Source organism: Botryllus schlosseri, chromosome 1 (assembly GCF_051294905.1).
Source record: "Botryllus schlosseri isolate E-star chromosome 1, Bs_hap1, whole genome shotgun sequence".
Classification (NCBI taxonomy): Eukaryota; Metazoa; Chordata; class Ascidiacea; order Stolidobranchia; family Styelidae; genus Botryllus; species Botryllus schlosseri.
The window spans coordinates 9,962,778-9,978,265 of record NC_137236.1 but is presented as its reverse complement, the minus strand read 5'-3'; the positions used below and the strand labels follow the sequence as shown (position 1 = coordinate 9,978,265).

The 15,488-nt window shown below is 41.3% G+C and overlaps 1 protein-coding gene across 1 annotated transcript; it reads left to right on the top strand.

Annotated features, from left to right (window-relative positions):
- The first annotated feature begins 203 nt into the window (after positions 1–203).
- On the top strand, positions 204–1,778 carry LOC145458787 (uncharacterized). The gene has a single exon (XM_080337311.1). It carries the CDS (start codon positions 247–249, stop codon positions 1,669–1,671), a length of 1,425 nt encoding a protein of 474 aa, XP_080193437.1. The 5' UTR covers positions 204–246; the 3' UTR covers positions 1,672–1,778.
- Positions 1,779–15,488: the final 13,710 nt, after the last annotated feature.

Genomic DNA, 15,488 nt, shown 5'->3' with positions numbered 1-15,488 from the left:
AATCATTCAGTAAATAAATAGGATTTGTAGCATTATTGTTATCCCTATATTCTCAGAAATAGGTACTCACAGCATATCGCTCTCTGTGTTTCTTCCTTCCGTATGAGCACGAATGATCCTTCTCGTGCTCGTTACTTTTAGTAATCGCTGGTGTAACTGGTGTATTTCGTTTCCTGCATTGATAATCCATTACGGAAAATACATTGAAACCGAACCGAGTTAGAGACGGCAGGTCGAGTTTTCGCTATGGAGTCGAATGACAGTGGCTGTGATTCAGAATCCGACAAGACGTTCCTGTTGGAGGGTAAAAGGTACCGTGTCGTGTGGAAAAGATGGGGCATGTCATCGCTAGTCTGTTTCATCATTGTATTGGATGTCTTCAGTTTCGGATCATTCTCATTCGTCAACGATATCACGTCGAGATATTACGGAACCGAACCAGCCACGACCGACTTGCTAGTAATCGCCAATCTTCTCGGTGGTGTGGCTAGTGTTGTGTTGATTTGCGTGAGCGGTGGTTGGATTAGCCTTCGTCAAATCACTTTGCTAGCCTGCATCTTTAACGGATTCGGTACTCTCCTTGTTACGAATGGAGTTTTGTTTAAAGTATTCGTACTTTCAGTTGCTGGGATGTTTCTCTCCGGTTCCGCTGGCGGGGTTATAATACCGATAGCACAGTTGGTGTCCGTGAATTGGTTTCCTTTGCATGAGAGAGGAAAAGCGACAGCAATGTCATTTGCTACAAGGCGACTAGCATATTTGATGTGTAACTTGGTAGCTACAAGAGCAATGGGGATTCCGTATAGCCATCAAGAGCTTCAGCAAACATCGATATTCTCGGCGACGTCCGAAAAGATTGATCGCAGATTTAAGATTGTTTTTGCTTCGACATTTGGTTCATTGTCGGTAATGTGCTTATTTTGTTGCGTTTTAGTACAATGCTTTGTGTCTGACAGACCGCCTGTTTGCGAGCATGGCGAACTGATTGATGATCCAGAACTAACCGAAAGAACGCCTTTAGTGCAGACATCACCGACTTACAGTCTGAAAAGAGAGCTGAAAGATGTCGCATTTCTATTCACCTATCGCCCATACGCGATATTTTTTATTCTGTACGCTTTCACGATGACAGACAAAGTGTTCGGTGCCACCCTTATATCTTCTTTGATTTTGAAACAATTCCCCTATTTGAATGATCAGTTTGTTGGGTTGCTGTTTATCATTGGAATCGTAACAGCAACTGCTGCGGGACCTATAGTTGGACAAATACTTGATAAATTCTCGAAACCGAGACTGACAATAATTTCCGTTGCTTCACTGCTCATCCTAGCCTTCATTGGTTCAGCAATGAGCTTCCATTATAACAACATTGCTGGTGTTTATGTGTCGTATCTCACGTTATCATCCACCCGTTCTGCGTTGATGATTTGTCTGAAACACCGCGGATCGGGAATAACTGCCAACTTTTCGAGTTCCATTCGCCTAAAATCGTACAGCATTCTGACGGCAGGTGGAGTTGTGTTCTTGACATTTAGCACACCTTGCGCGCGTGCTTTGATAGATAATTTCAGCTCCGCGTTCGGTGTCTTGTTTCCGGTGCCCTTTTTGTTGTGCTTTCTTATGGCTGTTTTGTTTCTATGGAGATATTTACAAGATGCTAAACAAGTTTAACACTTTTTAGTACGTGTGTCCGGTTAGCAATTATTGTTTAATTCAACTTTATTCTTACTATAATGCGGTGCATAAGTTGAAATGAATGCCTGTAACTACACCGGCGACGACAAGTAGTCGATATTATCTAAGCAGGTCAAGACTGAGCCACGATTAAAATATCTTGAGAATATGAGATCATTGCTGTTATTTCCTAATTTATATGGTTTTTTCTAGACCAGCGTTTCGTAACCACCAGTGCTCGCATCCATGGGGTGCCAACGGTATGTGGTATTTCTTCACGGGGCCCACAGATTTTCATGGGGGTGCTATTTGTAATGTAGAGCTCAGCTCAGATTGCCAGGACAAAAATATAAGGATTAAGGTTGCATTTAAAACAAACATGTCTAAAAAAAGCCCCTTGCTTAAAACATGTTTTTATTGTCAGTTTTTTGTTTGTTTATTTTTGTTTATAAGCCATACACGTCACGAATATTAAATTGTGCCGTCATAGTGGATTGATATTGACAATTGACATTATAGGGTAAATATAGCTTCTTTGACGAAATAAATGTACTATTGCTGTTGAACTGACTATTCTGAGGGTTTCAACCATACCACATCGATATATTTCGGCTATATCCGGTAGTAGGCCTAATTGCCCGTAGGCTCATACAATAGGTTTTTGGAAAGTATTTACATAATTATGGTATAATTTTACAACTAGAAAAAAAACACAATGTTTTTAAAGGTCTTTGTACAAAACATGCTCTAAACAATTTGTTTTAAAACACGGTTTGTTTTAAATGCAACCGTAATTAGGACGCATATAAACAAAGGTAAAATTCGACATTAAATACATCGGGTTTTGCCAGCATTAGACAGTCCGTTTCGGCTAGCATTACCACGACGCTGAGCTTGTTTGGCGGCACATTTCGCTGAGTCGCATGTTAGCCGACACGTCATTTTAAACGTCTGAGTGTGTCGTGACGCTGTAATGGCCGACGCGCAGATGCATATCTCTATAAATTATGCGTTTGTTTGCTTTGGGCAAGGGTAACTTTGGTAATATCAAGAGATCTAACGACAATTAATCGCGCAATGCGCGAAGAAAACAGTGATATGAATATCCAATTATTATTAAATCATTTTTAGTAATTCACGAAAGAATTTTTTGGCCCCCTGAGTCCACCACCATGGAAATTGATTGAAAACAAATATACTATCCGGTAGCCTACTAACTGAAGAAGCAGTAATGATTTGCGATCTAGCTATATTCTGGGGAATCTGTGAAGTGCTACTGAATTCGAATTAATTATCAGTGAAGATCTAGTCATGGGACTTGGTGATTGTTTAAAAGCTCACTCCATAGTGCCGACATCCATTAATATTTATTCGAATCGAAAAATCTCAACTCATAGCACCTGTTGCGGTCGCTGAACTGTCTCTATCAGGGGTTCTTAACCTGGGGGCGCGCTCCCCTTGGGGGGCGCGGTAGGCTCTCAGGGGGGCGCGAGAAATTTTTGTCAATTTTGTCAATGTCTGTATAAACCGTCACTAAACATGTGTTTCACAACCATTCTGAAGATACGATTCTTGTAGATAGATTAAACATAATTCGTATTCTAGAAAGCTTGACAAACTCAAATTCCAGCAGTCGCGCTCAACGGAGTATAGGCTGACTTCAACTTCATTTGAGCAAATTTTTGATATTCTTTGAAGATTTAGAGAAATTCCTACGTGCAAGTCATTCATTACTTTATAGCTTTGGCAGTAGCCTAAATCTCTGTGCGCTAGGTAGCTGTTATTTATAGCTGTAGAACTGCACTGCCTAAGACAGACTTAGATGCAATATAGGTTGCCCGGTTTCGCCCTCATTTTAGCTGTAAAACAACACAATTTAATTCATTTCCAAAACTGATCAAATTTAGCATGGCAGGACAGAATGACGCCGTGCTCTCTGTAGTCACTACCAGCATCAGGATTAGTCTCAATGCAACCTACCTTGAAATTAATTGATGTCCTTTTCAATGATTTTTTGTTATTTTCAAACAAGTTTGGGGAAGTTCGTCAGCAATATAAAAGACTAAACAACTCTAATGTGGATTCAAAATTGGCGTAAGATATACCTTATTTATAGCCTACTATTATATCAGGTGTGGGCAGCCCGTCCGGCTGCATGCGGTCGTAGAAGGGATTTAGTGCGGCCGTCGACGCCTAATTCAATTAGTATGTGTTGGCAGCCGTAGACATACAGATTGCAATTACGAATTCACTCCCGAATTTTCGAGAGATTTTATTTAATCGTTAAATTCTCTTCTCGCTCCGTGCAATTCAACAAGATTTCATTTTTCGATTTTAATGCAGTAACGCCCTTCTTAATTGGAGAAGGAATGGGAATCCTCAAGAAATAACAATTCATTCGCGGCTGTAAAAAATTTTCACGCTCCGCGCGACAATATGCACTCCCAGCAACTATTCATAGCGGGGAACTGAGTGGCGCAGTGTGCTAAGCGACACCGTCACGACACCAATGGTTGGTGGTTCGAGTCTCGGCTCTGCCGTGTTTTACGTGTCGGAGGTTTATCTGGGCTCCTCATCGCCGATCCCGCTGTTAACGCAGCGCCTTGAAAAAGCCCAGAGGAAGAGTGAGCCGAGCTACGAAGTCGGCAGCAGAGACCAGCAAGAGGAGTGGATGTGCGCGAGCATGAAAGTCGTCCAGAGTATCCAATAAGCAAAGAAACTTAACTTACCGAATGCATTGTCGTGGCGCACAAGGCGATAAGCGCCACTGTCGTTGTTGTGTGATTATAATAATATTAATAGTGACTATTCATAACATTGCCACTCGCGACTTCGGTGCGTACAATAGGCCGTTGTGAAAAGTATAATAGTCACGAGTTCACCAAGCGAGATATTGTAATGGTTATGCGTCCGGCTTCTCGACGGGTAGGTCGTGGGTTCGATCCCCGGCCGGGTCATACCAAAGACTCGATAATTGGTATCCGCTCAGCAATCCCGGATAGAATGGAGGGGGGAAAATACGGGGGCGCAGACTAGATGACCTCATGGGGCCGTATCGCAACTCCGTCGTCAAAGCATCTCGATGGTGCAGGCGAAAAAGGATACCATCTCTCTCTGTGTGTGTCTCTCTCTCTGACCGGGAATGGATATGGACACTAGGACAGTTTACCATAGGTATTTTGCGTCCAGATCCTTCATTGCGACGATGCCCTGGAATGCGGCCTTAGGCTACATAAATGATGGAAATTTTTGACCATCGCCAAGGGGGGGGGGGGTCGCGATATTTTTGACCATCGCCAAGGGGGGTGCGTGTCAAAAAAGGTTGAGAACTGCTGGTCTATATGATTCTGTGTAAGCTGTCTTCCCTTCAACTTACAGCGCCGCACAGCCCTATAAGTTTTGCGATATAAACATACGCGATCTTGAAGTAGGCTACGGTAAAACAGTATATTGCTTGAAGTTCCTATTGATCGAATTTCCTTATATCCAAATTATAAGACACGCTAGTAGCACGAATAGTATTGTCCCAACAGGATCGGTAGATACAGTGGGGAACGTCCAGTGGGCCGATCACTATTGACAAATTGTACCCTAAACACAGCTATATCCAGAATATTACCTTAGACCAGACCAGGAAGTGTCGTCAAGCATACGCCATCTAGCGAATAAAAGTATGGCTCCGAAATTATTGACCCCCCTGAAATTAACATGAAATGCCCACAGTAACAGCACCCCCCCCCCCACCCACCCGTATATCAGCTATGCCTGTGTAGGATTCTGGCGTAGTTTGATATGCGTCGATTTATCTGTTAAAACTTACAATACGCACGATGGCGCTCGTGTCTTGGAATAATTGTAAGATTAGTTGTCTTACCACAGTAATGTCGTTGAATGTTTTATTGTTATGAGCATGAACAGAACAGGGACAATTGAACATGCCGTCTGTTGCAATTGGATGAAAGAAATCCATTCGTCGGTCTTATATACAATTGCATTGTACTACCGTTATGGCAATCAGTATTAAGAGATGTAAAGACAGGGTGTAGCGTATTATCAAGTTTGAAGTAACTTTTGTAATGAAATTTTCACCAAATAAATACTATAGGCACCGCTCAAGATCACCTGACCACGACCTGACCTATCGATCTCGCCTTCCGTGACTTGCCACCGCATTTTTTATCGCTTGCTTTTTATTATACTATCTTCTCACGTACTTTTCATTCAGTGTGCATGCCTTCTCTTTACATCGCCTAGGCCAGGGGTACTCAATCTTACTTTGGCCGTGGCCCATTTTCTTGTTTGTAAATGCTCTGTGACCCACCTCCTATCCTTGAGGTCGACACCTAGACCGGGACTAGAGCCTTAGTCCTGTGCGTGGCGATCGCCTGCGACGGTATGCATATTTCGATGGCTATTGTTCATATTTAAACCGAGACCACTGGGGAGTGTGGGGACATGGAACCGCGCGAAGCGCGACGAAAACTTTCGAGTTGCATAAATCTCCTCCAACAAATGACCAACGAAATAGTTTTAAGCCCCATCCAGCTCCCCAATTGGGGCTGTGGGGTGAGGAACTTACGGTCCTTGTAGATCGTATAACTCTGGTGTATATTATGATCGTCTGCTGTTTCGCTCACGTCGCGAAACCCAATGATATAATACTTACAGTTAATGTACAATCGAACTTAATTTCGTTGCTGTTTGCTGTAGGTTGTCATAGCCGGGGGGATTTAAGCCGCCGTTTCGCCCACCCATTTTCGACTTGTGCATTGTGACTCCATACGTGTCACTACGTCTCATCAGAGTTGGATGAAAAGCTTTATGTAGCCTACGTATAATTCGTTAATATGAATATATTTTTGAGCGAATAACATAAAAAACATAACCAGACGTTCACTAATTCTACAATTTTCCAAATAGCTCTGTGGCCCACCTCAAAATCCTCCTTGGTTAAATAAGCACAGTTTGCTCACTACCGTAGTATATTTCGTTCTTGTCATTGTGTATAATTGCGGGCAATACGCTCAGCAGAGTCCCTAAATATTCATAAGCGGAAAGTGCGAAGAGTGGTCCGGTGTTGAATTGAATGGAATGTCAACCAAAGATTTTATAATCACGCTACAATTGTAATAGATGTAAATGGTTCACGGCGCAGAACCTACCAAGGTTCATTTGTGAACGCGAAACTCCAAATAAGGTTCACATACACAACGCGAACGTGAACCTCGCGTTCACACCATCATTGTTTCGGCCAAAGGTCCACACTCCACATGCAATTTACGAACCATTGTGAGGGTCACTTGACTGTTGATGATCTTTTTATACGCCCTATCTATAGGATCAAGCCGGATTAGGTAACGGCGAAAACATTTTTTATCTCACTAAGCATCAAAATGGACAACATGACATTTCATTGTGCAACTGTGCAGTTATACCTTTGCCACGTGAAGTACGGTCAATAATATTGTTATTTGCATATATTGCTGGTCGCCGCTGTGTATCGTTGAGCTCGGTTTGCAAGGACAGGACTATTCTGCGCCTGGAAATGTCAATACCGAAGTTTTCGGCCAACATGCATTTATCATTTTCGCCAAAGTGTCATCGCCGGCAATAGTTCTGCGTGCGCACACGTGAATTCGCAAGTTGGAAGACACGTTTTCCCTCAATATAGTTTGATTCAATTCTGTAAATGAGGCGTATTTTTAATTTACGGTAGGGAAATCAATTTCAAAATCAAGAAAATCCGTGACAATAAAGCACGCGAAGCGCGAAGAAAAATTACAAGTGAAATAAACATACCGCCTAATATTATACGAAGATCTATGAAAAATGCGGCTGGTCCCTGGCTAGCCAATGCGACGGAACGGATATTTTATTATTATCATAATCATACCAAATTTCGCGGTCAGGTGAATCAAATATTTGGTTGGCCTTGTAAGTTCTAATACCCAGGCAATTCGAATCGTATTGTTCTCCCGAATCGGAACAGCGCGCTAGCGATTGCGTAATTTTAAAAAATGTAATAAATTATGAAGATAAAATCAGTATTCAAAAGGACAGGGTTTCCATTTCGAACCCTAAACTCCCCGGCTTAGGCTACTGTCCACAGCGTACCACCACAACAGCCAACACAATTGTGTGTCTTGAAATCCAGCGAAACCCATGAAAACCAATGCTGAGAGCCACTGTAATAGGTAGAGACAACTACTAAACAATATGCGGTGGTGAAACCTACAGCAATACATAGAACCCAAAATCTACGCTATACGATAGAGCGCGTAGCTCGCAAAACGGCGTCAGGATCCCTACTATTACATCAAAACGCGATTTCGTGATCGTACTTCGTTAACCGTCGAACCTAACAATGGTGAAGGAAAAGAAATCGGCCGTGTAACTCGAAGGGAACATAATACCATTGTAATGATTTGCACGGATCGTTATCTCCGCTCTAAAATATGAATTGAGTGCTACGACTCTATGTTATAGGAACTGGACCTGGCAACAACACTGCCCTGCCGAAGAAGATCATTCCGATTCACACATTTGTATGATACTTGGAATTCCGCGAAAGAACATATGAATCGATATAATAGCGTATAATTTGTGGTGTCGTGCGATAATGAGCCTACGGAAGACTTTGGAATTGAGCTGGATACATGTACTTGGTTTCGCATACACGAAGATAATTTTGTGACATTCATTGAGAGAATCAATTAGAGCCGTAAGTTACACGGAGGTGACACTTTCATATTTCATACCTGCGAGACATATCAACGTGAGCTCATTATGTCATTACAGTCCACTCGGATAACGTCGGGATGAGAGATAGCGCTCACGACGTTTTCAAGACTGGTAGACGCAGACGATTGACATAAGCCAATGGTCTGCCGGTTGAGCTAAAATGTATATGAGCTTCAGTCGAAAGGGTTATAGTTGTCGCGTGCTTGCAACTCACAAAAAGATAATAGAAATTGGCAGAAATGGATGCGTTCACGATTGTGTGATGTCATAAATGATAGCGAATTTCATATCGGAATGAGTTACTTTGACATGGGGTATCATTATGGAATACATACAGGAGTTAGATTGCAGACGTAAATATTCGGTAATTGATAAAAGCTATCATTGTGCCTGTTGCAAAGTTAAAATGCTTAGGCTTGAAATGAATCGCTACAGGAGTATGCCTGCCGACTCGGTATCGCAGTAGTTTTTTAGGTGTGATAAAGGCACATCTATTTGGAGATACATGTTTCAAGCAATAGGGCAGTGCTTTTCAACCTTTTTGAGCCCCATTCGCACTTTTTTTGTGAAATAAATTTCATTCGCACAAACTAATCGAAAATTGTTATACAAAAAGAAGATGAAGATAGGTCTATACTTAACAACATTTTGTTTCAGATGTGCAGCAAATTGGCTAATATGTAGCTTAAGCTTTCGAGTGTCTCATTAAAAAGGCAACTTTTTCGCTCGTTTTGCTTTAAATTATTTCACTAAAACCCTTCTCGGCCGAACAATGTTGTTGAGAATTTGTACAAGAACGTCTACTAGTGCTTGAATGACCTGGTCTTAAAATCTGTTCTGCACTCCTATCCAAAATACAGCGTATTTTTTTGCGAGTGAAAAATGCTTGCTGGCAGAAATCGTTTTTGAGAGCTGACACAAAGGTCCCGCGAGGCTCCAGTTAGTCGAAAGGATGAATAAACCACATGTTTGCGTTGAGGCTTTTGCCTTATGTCTTTGGGGCATAAGGTGCAAAACGATCAAGGAGAGTAGGCACATCAGAGCTCGATACCTGATGATACGTTGCTCCAACTTCTATCTCACAAGTTTATGAGAAGAGCGCATAACTCACGGTAGCCTACTGTGTGTTCTACTCTTTAGCCCAATATAACTTGAGAATTCATAACTATTTAATAACGGTAAAGCAGTTAGACTACCACCAAAATTTGAGTTTTGTGGCGTCTCGCGACCCGAGCCTCACCCATGAAAAGGAATTTGTTTTCAATAGTACAGTAGCATGCTGCGATTTTACGGACATGTATGACATACAGAACGCGCACATCACAATTCTATCCAACACAGCTCTACAAAACATGACTGAAGCACGCGATTTCAAATTACGGCGAATTAAATTCCTCTGCGTATCGCAGTTGTACTACTGTCTACTCAGATTGCAAGAACGGGACTATTCCGGGCCGACAACGGATCATGTCCAATCCATCTCGAAAGGTTTGGCTATCCAGCATCGGTCATTTTCAGACCGAGGTTTTCTCGACGCTTATGTTTTTGACACCACATTTTATCAGCGGTTTCTTGTGCCCCGACGCAGACGGGGTTGGCCTCGAAATGAGTGAATATCATAGGCATGAACTCGCTCGTTGCTCACCTCTACACTATAGTTCATCCCAACGGTCTTCGACCATGTTTTCCAGAAAAAAAAACAGTCGGACATATCTGATCATAAATTCTCATGATGAAGCCATATTTACTGCTTGTCTCGCTTATTGGCTACAGTGCCCAACACAGTGACCTAGGATATGTAAAAACGATCGTAGGATTTTTTGCAATAAATTCAATAAATATTACATTAACAGACAGATCTGGCACCGTGTCGACCCGAAATCATACCCTTTGCGGTCCTTGAAGGGGTAAAAAGTTGGGTTACAGTAAACTTGCAAATGTGAGTCCATAATGATGTTATTTACTACTATTCTCGTGCCTCGCGCTAATCGAACAGTTATTACGAAAATCTGATGATTGTTTAGCGAAAGAAAGCAGAAAGTCAATTTGACGTCATTTTTTCAGCCTGTCGCAGGCTCAGATGGGCTGATATACTGTATGTCTGACACCAGTGCTTTTCAACCTTTTTGAGCTCCATTCGCACTTTTTCTGTAAAATAAATTTCATTCGCACTAACCGAAAATTGTTATACAAAAAGATGAAGATACTTAACAGCATTTTGTTCAGATGTCCAACAAATTGGCTACTATGTAGCTTAAGCTATCAATTGTCTCATTGAAATGGCTACTTTTTTCGCTCGATTTGATTTCAACTACTTCACACTTAAACCAAACAAGTTGTTGAGTTTTGTACAAGAACGTCCACTAGTGCTTGGATGGCGAGGTCTTAAAATCTCTTCTGTGCGAGTAAATATGAGCGAATAGACTCACGAAACTGTGTATTCGGCTCTTTAGATCAATCTTACTTGAGAATTCATAACAGTTTCATAACCTCCAAGCAGCTTTTTAGACTGCCACCAAAATCTGATTTTTAGTGGCATCTCGCAACCCGAGCCTCACCCATGAAAAGGAATTCATTTTTAATATTACAGTTGTATGCTACGATATTGCGGGCATGTAAAGTATGACATACAGAACGCACACGCCAAAATGCTACCCATTACAGCTCTCAAAACATGTCTGACGCACGTGATTTCAAATTAGGATCAATAAATTCCTCTGCGTGTCGCATTTGTAGCCTACTACTGTCTATGCTTGCAAGAACGGGACTATTCCGTGCCGACAACGGAGCATAACCATATCGAAAGGTTTGGTTATCCAGCGTCGGTCATTTTGTAGAAGGTTTTGTTACCGCTCATGTTTTGGCACCGCATTTTATCAGCGGTTTGATGACCAAAACTTTGCGTCTTCAGGCGCCCCGACGCAGAAGGGGTTGTCCTGGTATTGAATAAAGTCTCATATGCTGGAAACCTCTCATTGCACACCCCTACTCTATAGTTCATCCCAACGGTCTTCGTCCGTGTTTTCTAGGAAAACCATTCGGACAGATCTTATCATGAATTTAAAGCAAAGGTCGGAAGATTCTCATGATCAAGTCATCTTTCTGCGTGTCTCGCTTATTGGCTACATCACCCAACACAGTGACCGTGGATATGTATAAACTATCGCAGGATTTTTTGCAATGATTTCAACAAATATTACATATACATATTAAAGATAGCTTTGGCACCATGTTGACCTAAACTTGTACCCTTTGCGGTCCATACTTCAATAACCCCATGAAGGGGTTGAAATTTGCGTTACACTTGCAAATGTGAACTTGCAAATGTGAATCTATAATGATGGTATTCTATCCACGTGCCTCGCGCTAATCGAACAGCTATTACAGCTAGCGAAAGAAAGCAGAAAGTTAGTTTAACGTCATTTTTCCAGCCTGTCACAGGCTCAGACGGGCTGATATACTGTATGTCTGCCGCTAAACTAGCTTCCAAACTAGGCTTTTCGTTACGTAATAATTATAGTCCAAAATATTAATTCACTACGGTTTGTGAGACCTACGATTAGTGGTGTGTCGTAAGTTAAACAAGTTACAAATGCGTCGCAACTACAAAAGTTGCACTGCTCTTGAATTTCCCATTAGATTTATTTGAAATATTCCACGTCAGAAAAATGAACGAATTATCAGTCACGATTTTCGTTCGCACTCATCCGGATTTTTCGTTCGCACCGTTCGCACCACCTCCGTCATTCGCACCGCAATTTTTTTCGTTCGCACCAGTGCGAACCGTCACACAGGTTGAAAAGCACTGCAATAGGGCATTTATAATCGTAAAGTTAGACATTGCATCCCTAACAAATATCTTCCATATCTCAGAAACAGCTTATCTTCTCGTCCGGGCATACATTTTCTAAAATCTCATGCAATAGAACGTGATATAGGAATGCGCGATACAGGCCAATTGTCGTTTGATTATCCGGCACTGCTGGGACATAGAAACCACGCGGCGGCGTTGTGCAGTAAAAAGTAGTGACGTTTGCAGAATATATTATTTTGATCTTATTCGACCGTTTGAAAAATATACATTTCGTAAGCATTGACCAATTATCACGTTTTGCATTCCACAACATGAAGTAGGGTCGCTGATCTTAACTATCGTGGGTCCTTTGTTGGACGTTGGTAATGAACTAAAGACGTACATAAAAGGTGTTTAAATTCTATACAGCACATTGAATGAAAAGTAACGGAAGATAACATAAAAATGACAAGCAATGAAAAGAGGTGGAATGTGTTGGCAGGCGAAATCGATATGACATACCGTGGTCTTATAATCTCAAGCGCGAGCGGGCGTGAAAATATCGACAAGAATCATAGTCATAAGCTGTTCTATTTTTATACTTTCAAACATCTATTTCCGCCTCCGTGTAGAGTCAGGAATCGGTGCAACATCGATACTGTTCTTTATGATTCATTATGCCAAATGTCTGATTCCGGCACCGGTAAGATAGCGTAATGGTGAAGCGTCCGGTTTCTTGATCGGTAGATCGTGGGCAGCGCTGACAACTTCTGCGCGGAAGGAAAATGTGTGCCGCGCACAAAATATTGGGAGTCTAGCCGTGGCAATCCTATGTTATACGCAATCCTATGTAGGTGAGTTTGCGCAGACTCGTGAAAAATTAGTGGGAACATTTGTCGTGGATTCAATCCCCGGCAAGGTCAGACCAAATATCCTATTAGAAACGCTGGTATCCATGGCTTCCCCACTGAGCGCTCAGCATTACTGAGATATCATGGAGGGGTGGTATAAGAATTAGAAAGCCTTACAAGGCTATATCTGCGTCTTCCTTGTTCTGCGGCGTCTGCTCATCATGCGCTCATGGTATGCATATTCATATTCACAAATTGTGTGTATGGAGGTCATGAGTCGGTGTTATATACCGCAAAGACATCAAGGACAATAATAATCATCGTCTTATTCCTCGGGAAAATGGGAAATAAAGTCATAAACCTGATCCGGGCCAATATTAATTCAGTTGCGAAATGTCCTAACAGCAGTAATCGCATATAATCAGAGCATATATACTTTTAATATTGATTTCTTCACTTTGAAGAAGTAGCTTCCGTAACTACGAAGGAGTTGATGTGGACAATTGTCATTACTTCGCATATGTGTCGTTGCGTCATCTGTGACTGAATTGGAACTGAATCTTTCGTGTGATTAGTACATCATTCATGGACGATGATTTTTCTGTTGATGATCGACCCGCAGTACTATCTAGCAAACGCAATTCATAAACTAATACTGCTTTCGAAAACAAATGCTATACCGTATAGTTGGTTACAGGTTATGTAGATTTTTTAATCCACTATTGCATTAACAATGGGAAACCGTCAATTGTTGACTTAACGGAATTCCATATGTCGACATTAGTCGTGTTAGATCTCGGTAGCAACAGGGTTAGTCAGAAAACAAACTGCATGGTTGCAGTCGTAAAAGAGCGATATATAGAGCAGTGATATTTTATTATACATTAAAATCAATAAATGCTGTGGCATGCTTATTAACATGAGTTCATTTTAATATCACGATATTGTTGGACTTGACAGCAGTAGGCATCTCTATATGTCTGTCATGATTCTCCTTCTCATTTTGATTTGAGAATTGATTAGTATATTTGTGGCAAATTAATGATACCGAAGATACTTTCAAGCACTCCCGCCCCATCATTATCTCGCTTTTAACAGACAGACAGACAGACAGACGCTCGCCCACACAAACAACGCACACGCACAGCGAAGTTGGATTAAATCGACTGTGGCAAAGAACATGCTATGAAATAGCAATAAATGCAATAACTAATTAATATATCAGCATTTGTGAGACGATAGCAAAACGTCGTCACTTGTATATGCGTCATTATATCGACTGATTCCTTGGTAATCTATACCTTCGTGTTGCTATCTAATTCCACTATATATGAATGTGGGTTGAAATGTGCGTTGACGTAAAATAGATATATATCAAGTATGGCAGACAATGAAGCAGTTATTTATAAATAGGCTCCGTACGATATGATAGTAACGATAAAGAGGTAACCGCTAATTGGGCTATAATCTCCACCTTGAAAGTGTGCCACGCGAAGTGTTTGGAAATTATCTTGGTTGCTGTCGTCGATTCAATGGATTAATACAATTGCTAGATAAAGAGAAATCTGGCAGCTGGTGTAAAGTGAAGAGTGTGGTGTTCATAGTCCTATTTTACAGAAATGGCTTTTTCTCAAACATTTGAATTCGTAGCACGCGATTTCCACTGTATGCAACAGTTGTTGTGCTGTGCAATTTTTTGAACTTTGAATTGCAATCAATCACCTGAAGCGGACGTATGACATTTGACATGTATGGCGAACATTACCGTGGTCGTAGCCAAAAATCCTTGGCCGTCATCCGGATTACACGCAGCACCATACGCACTGGATACAAATCTTCAACCCGACAACGCGTCTAACGTGTTCTAAATTAAATGAATCATTGATTTCGAACAATACGTCACCTCGATGAAAATGATTGGATTAAACACCAGAGATGAGCGGATTTGAAATTTCTATTTCCTAATCCAATCCAAATCCGAAACTTCAAAGCCTAATCCATAACTTTTGTATATTTAAATCCAAATCCTGATTCTAACCCGACTCAATTTTCACAAATCCGGATTTTCCAAATCCCAATCCTAACCACATAGCTGTAAATGCTTGTTAAACATTTTCCTGGCGAGCTTCATTGCACATTTCGCAAGCTTGCGCGTATATTACCATTATTCGAATGATTGACATACGTATACCACAAAATTAGACCAAGAATTTCACTACCATTTACTGGACAAAGATAATTGTCCGTTGTAATTCAGCACATATGATGCACGGAATTCAGCTATGATTTTTCTTAAATATATGGTTATGCAACCGACAAGGGGAAAGTCATAAATCTTAAGAGTGACGAAATATGCGCTCTTTATTGCGACCGCCATGCATACGCGAGATATCCTAGATATGACCATGATCATGCTGAATTCAACTGGG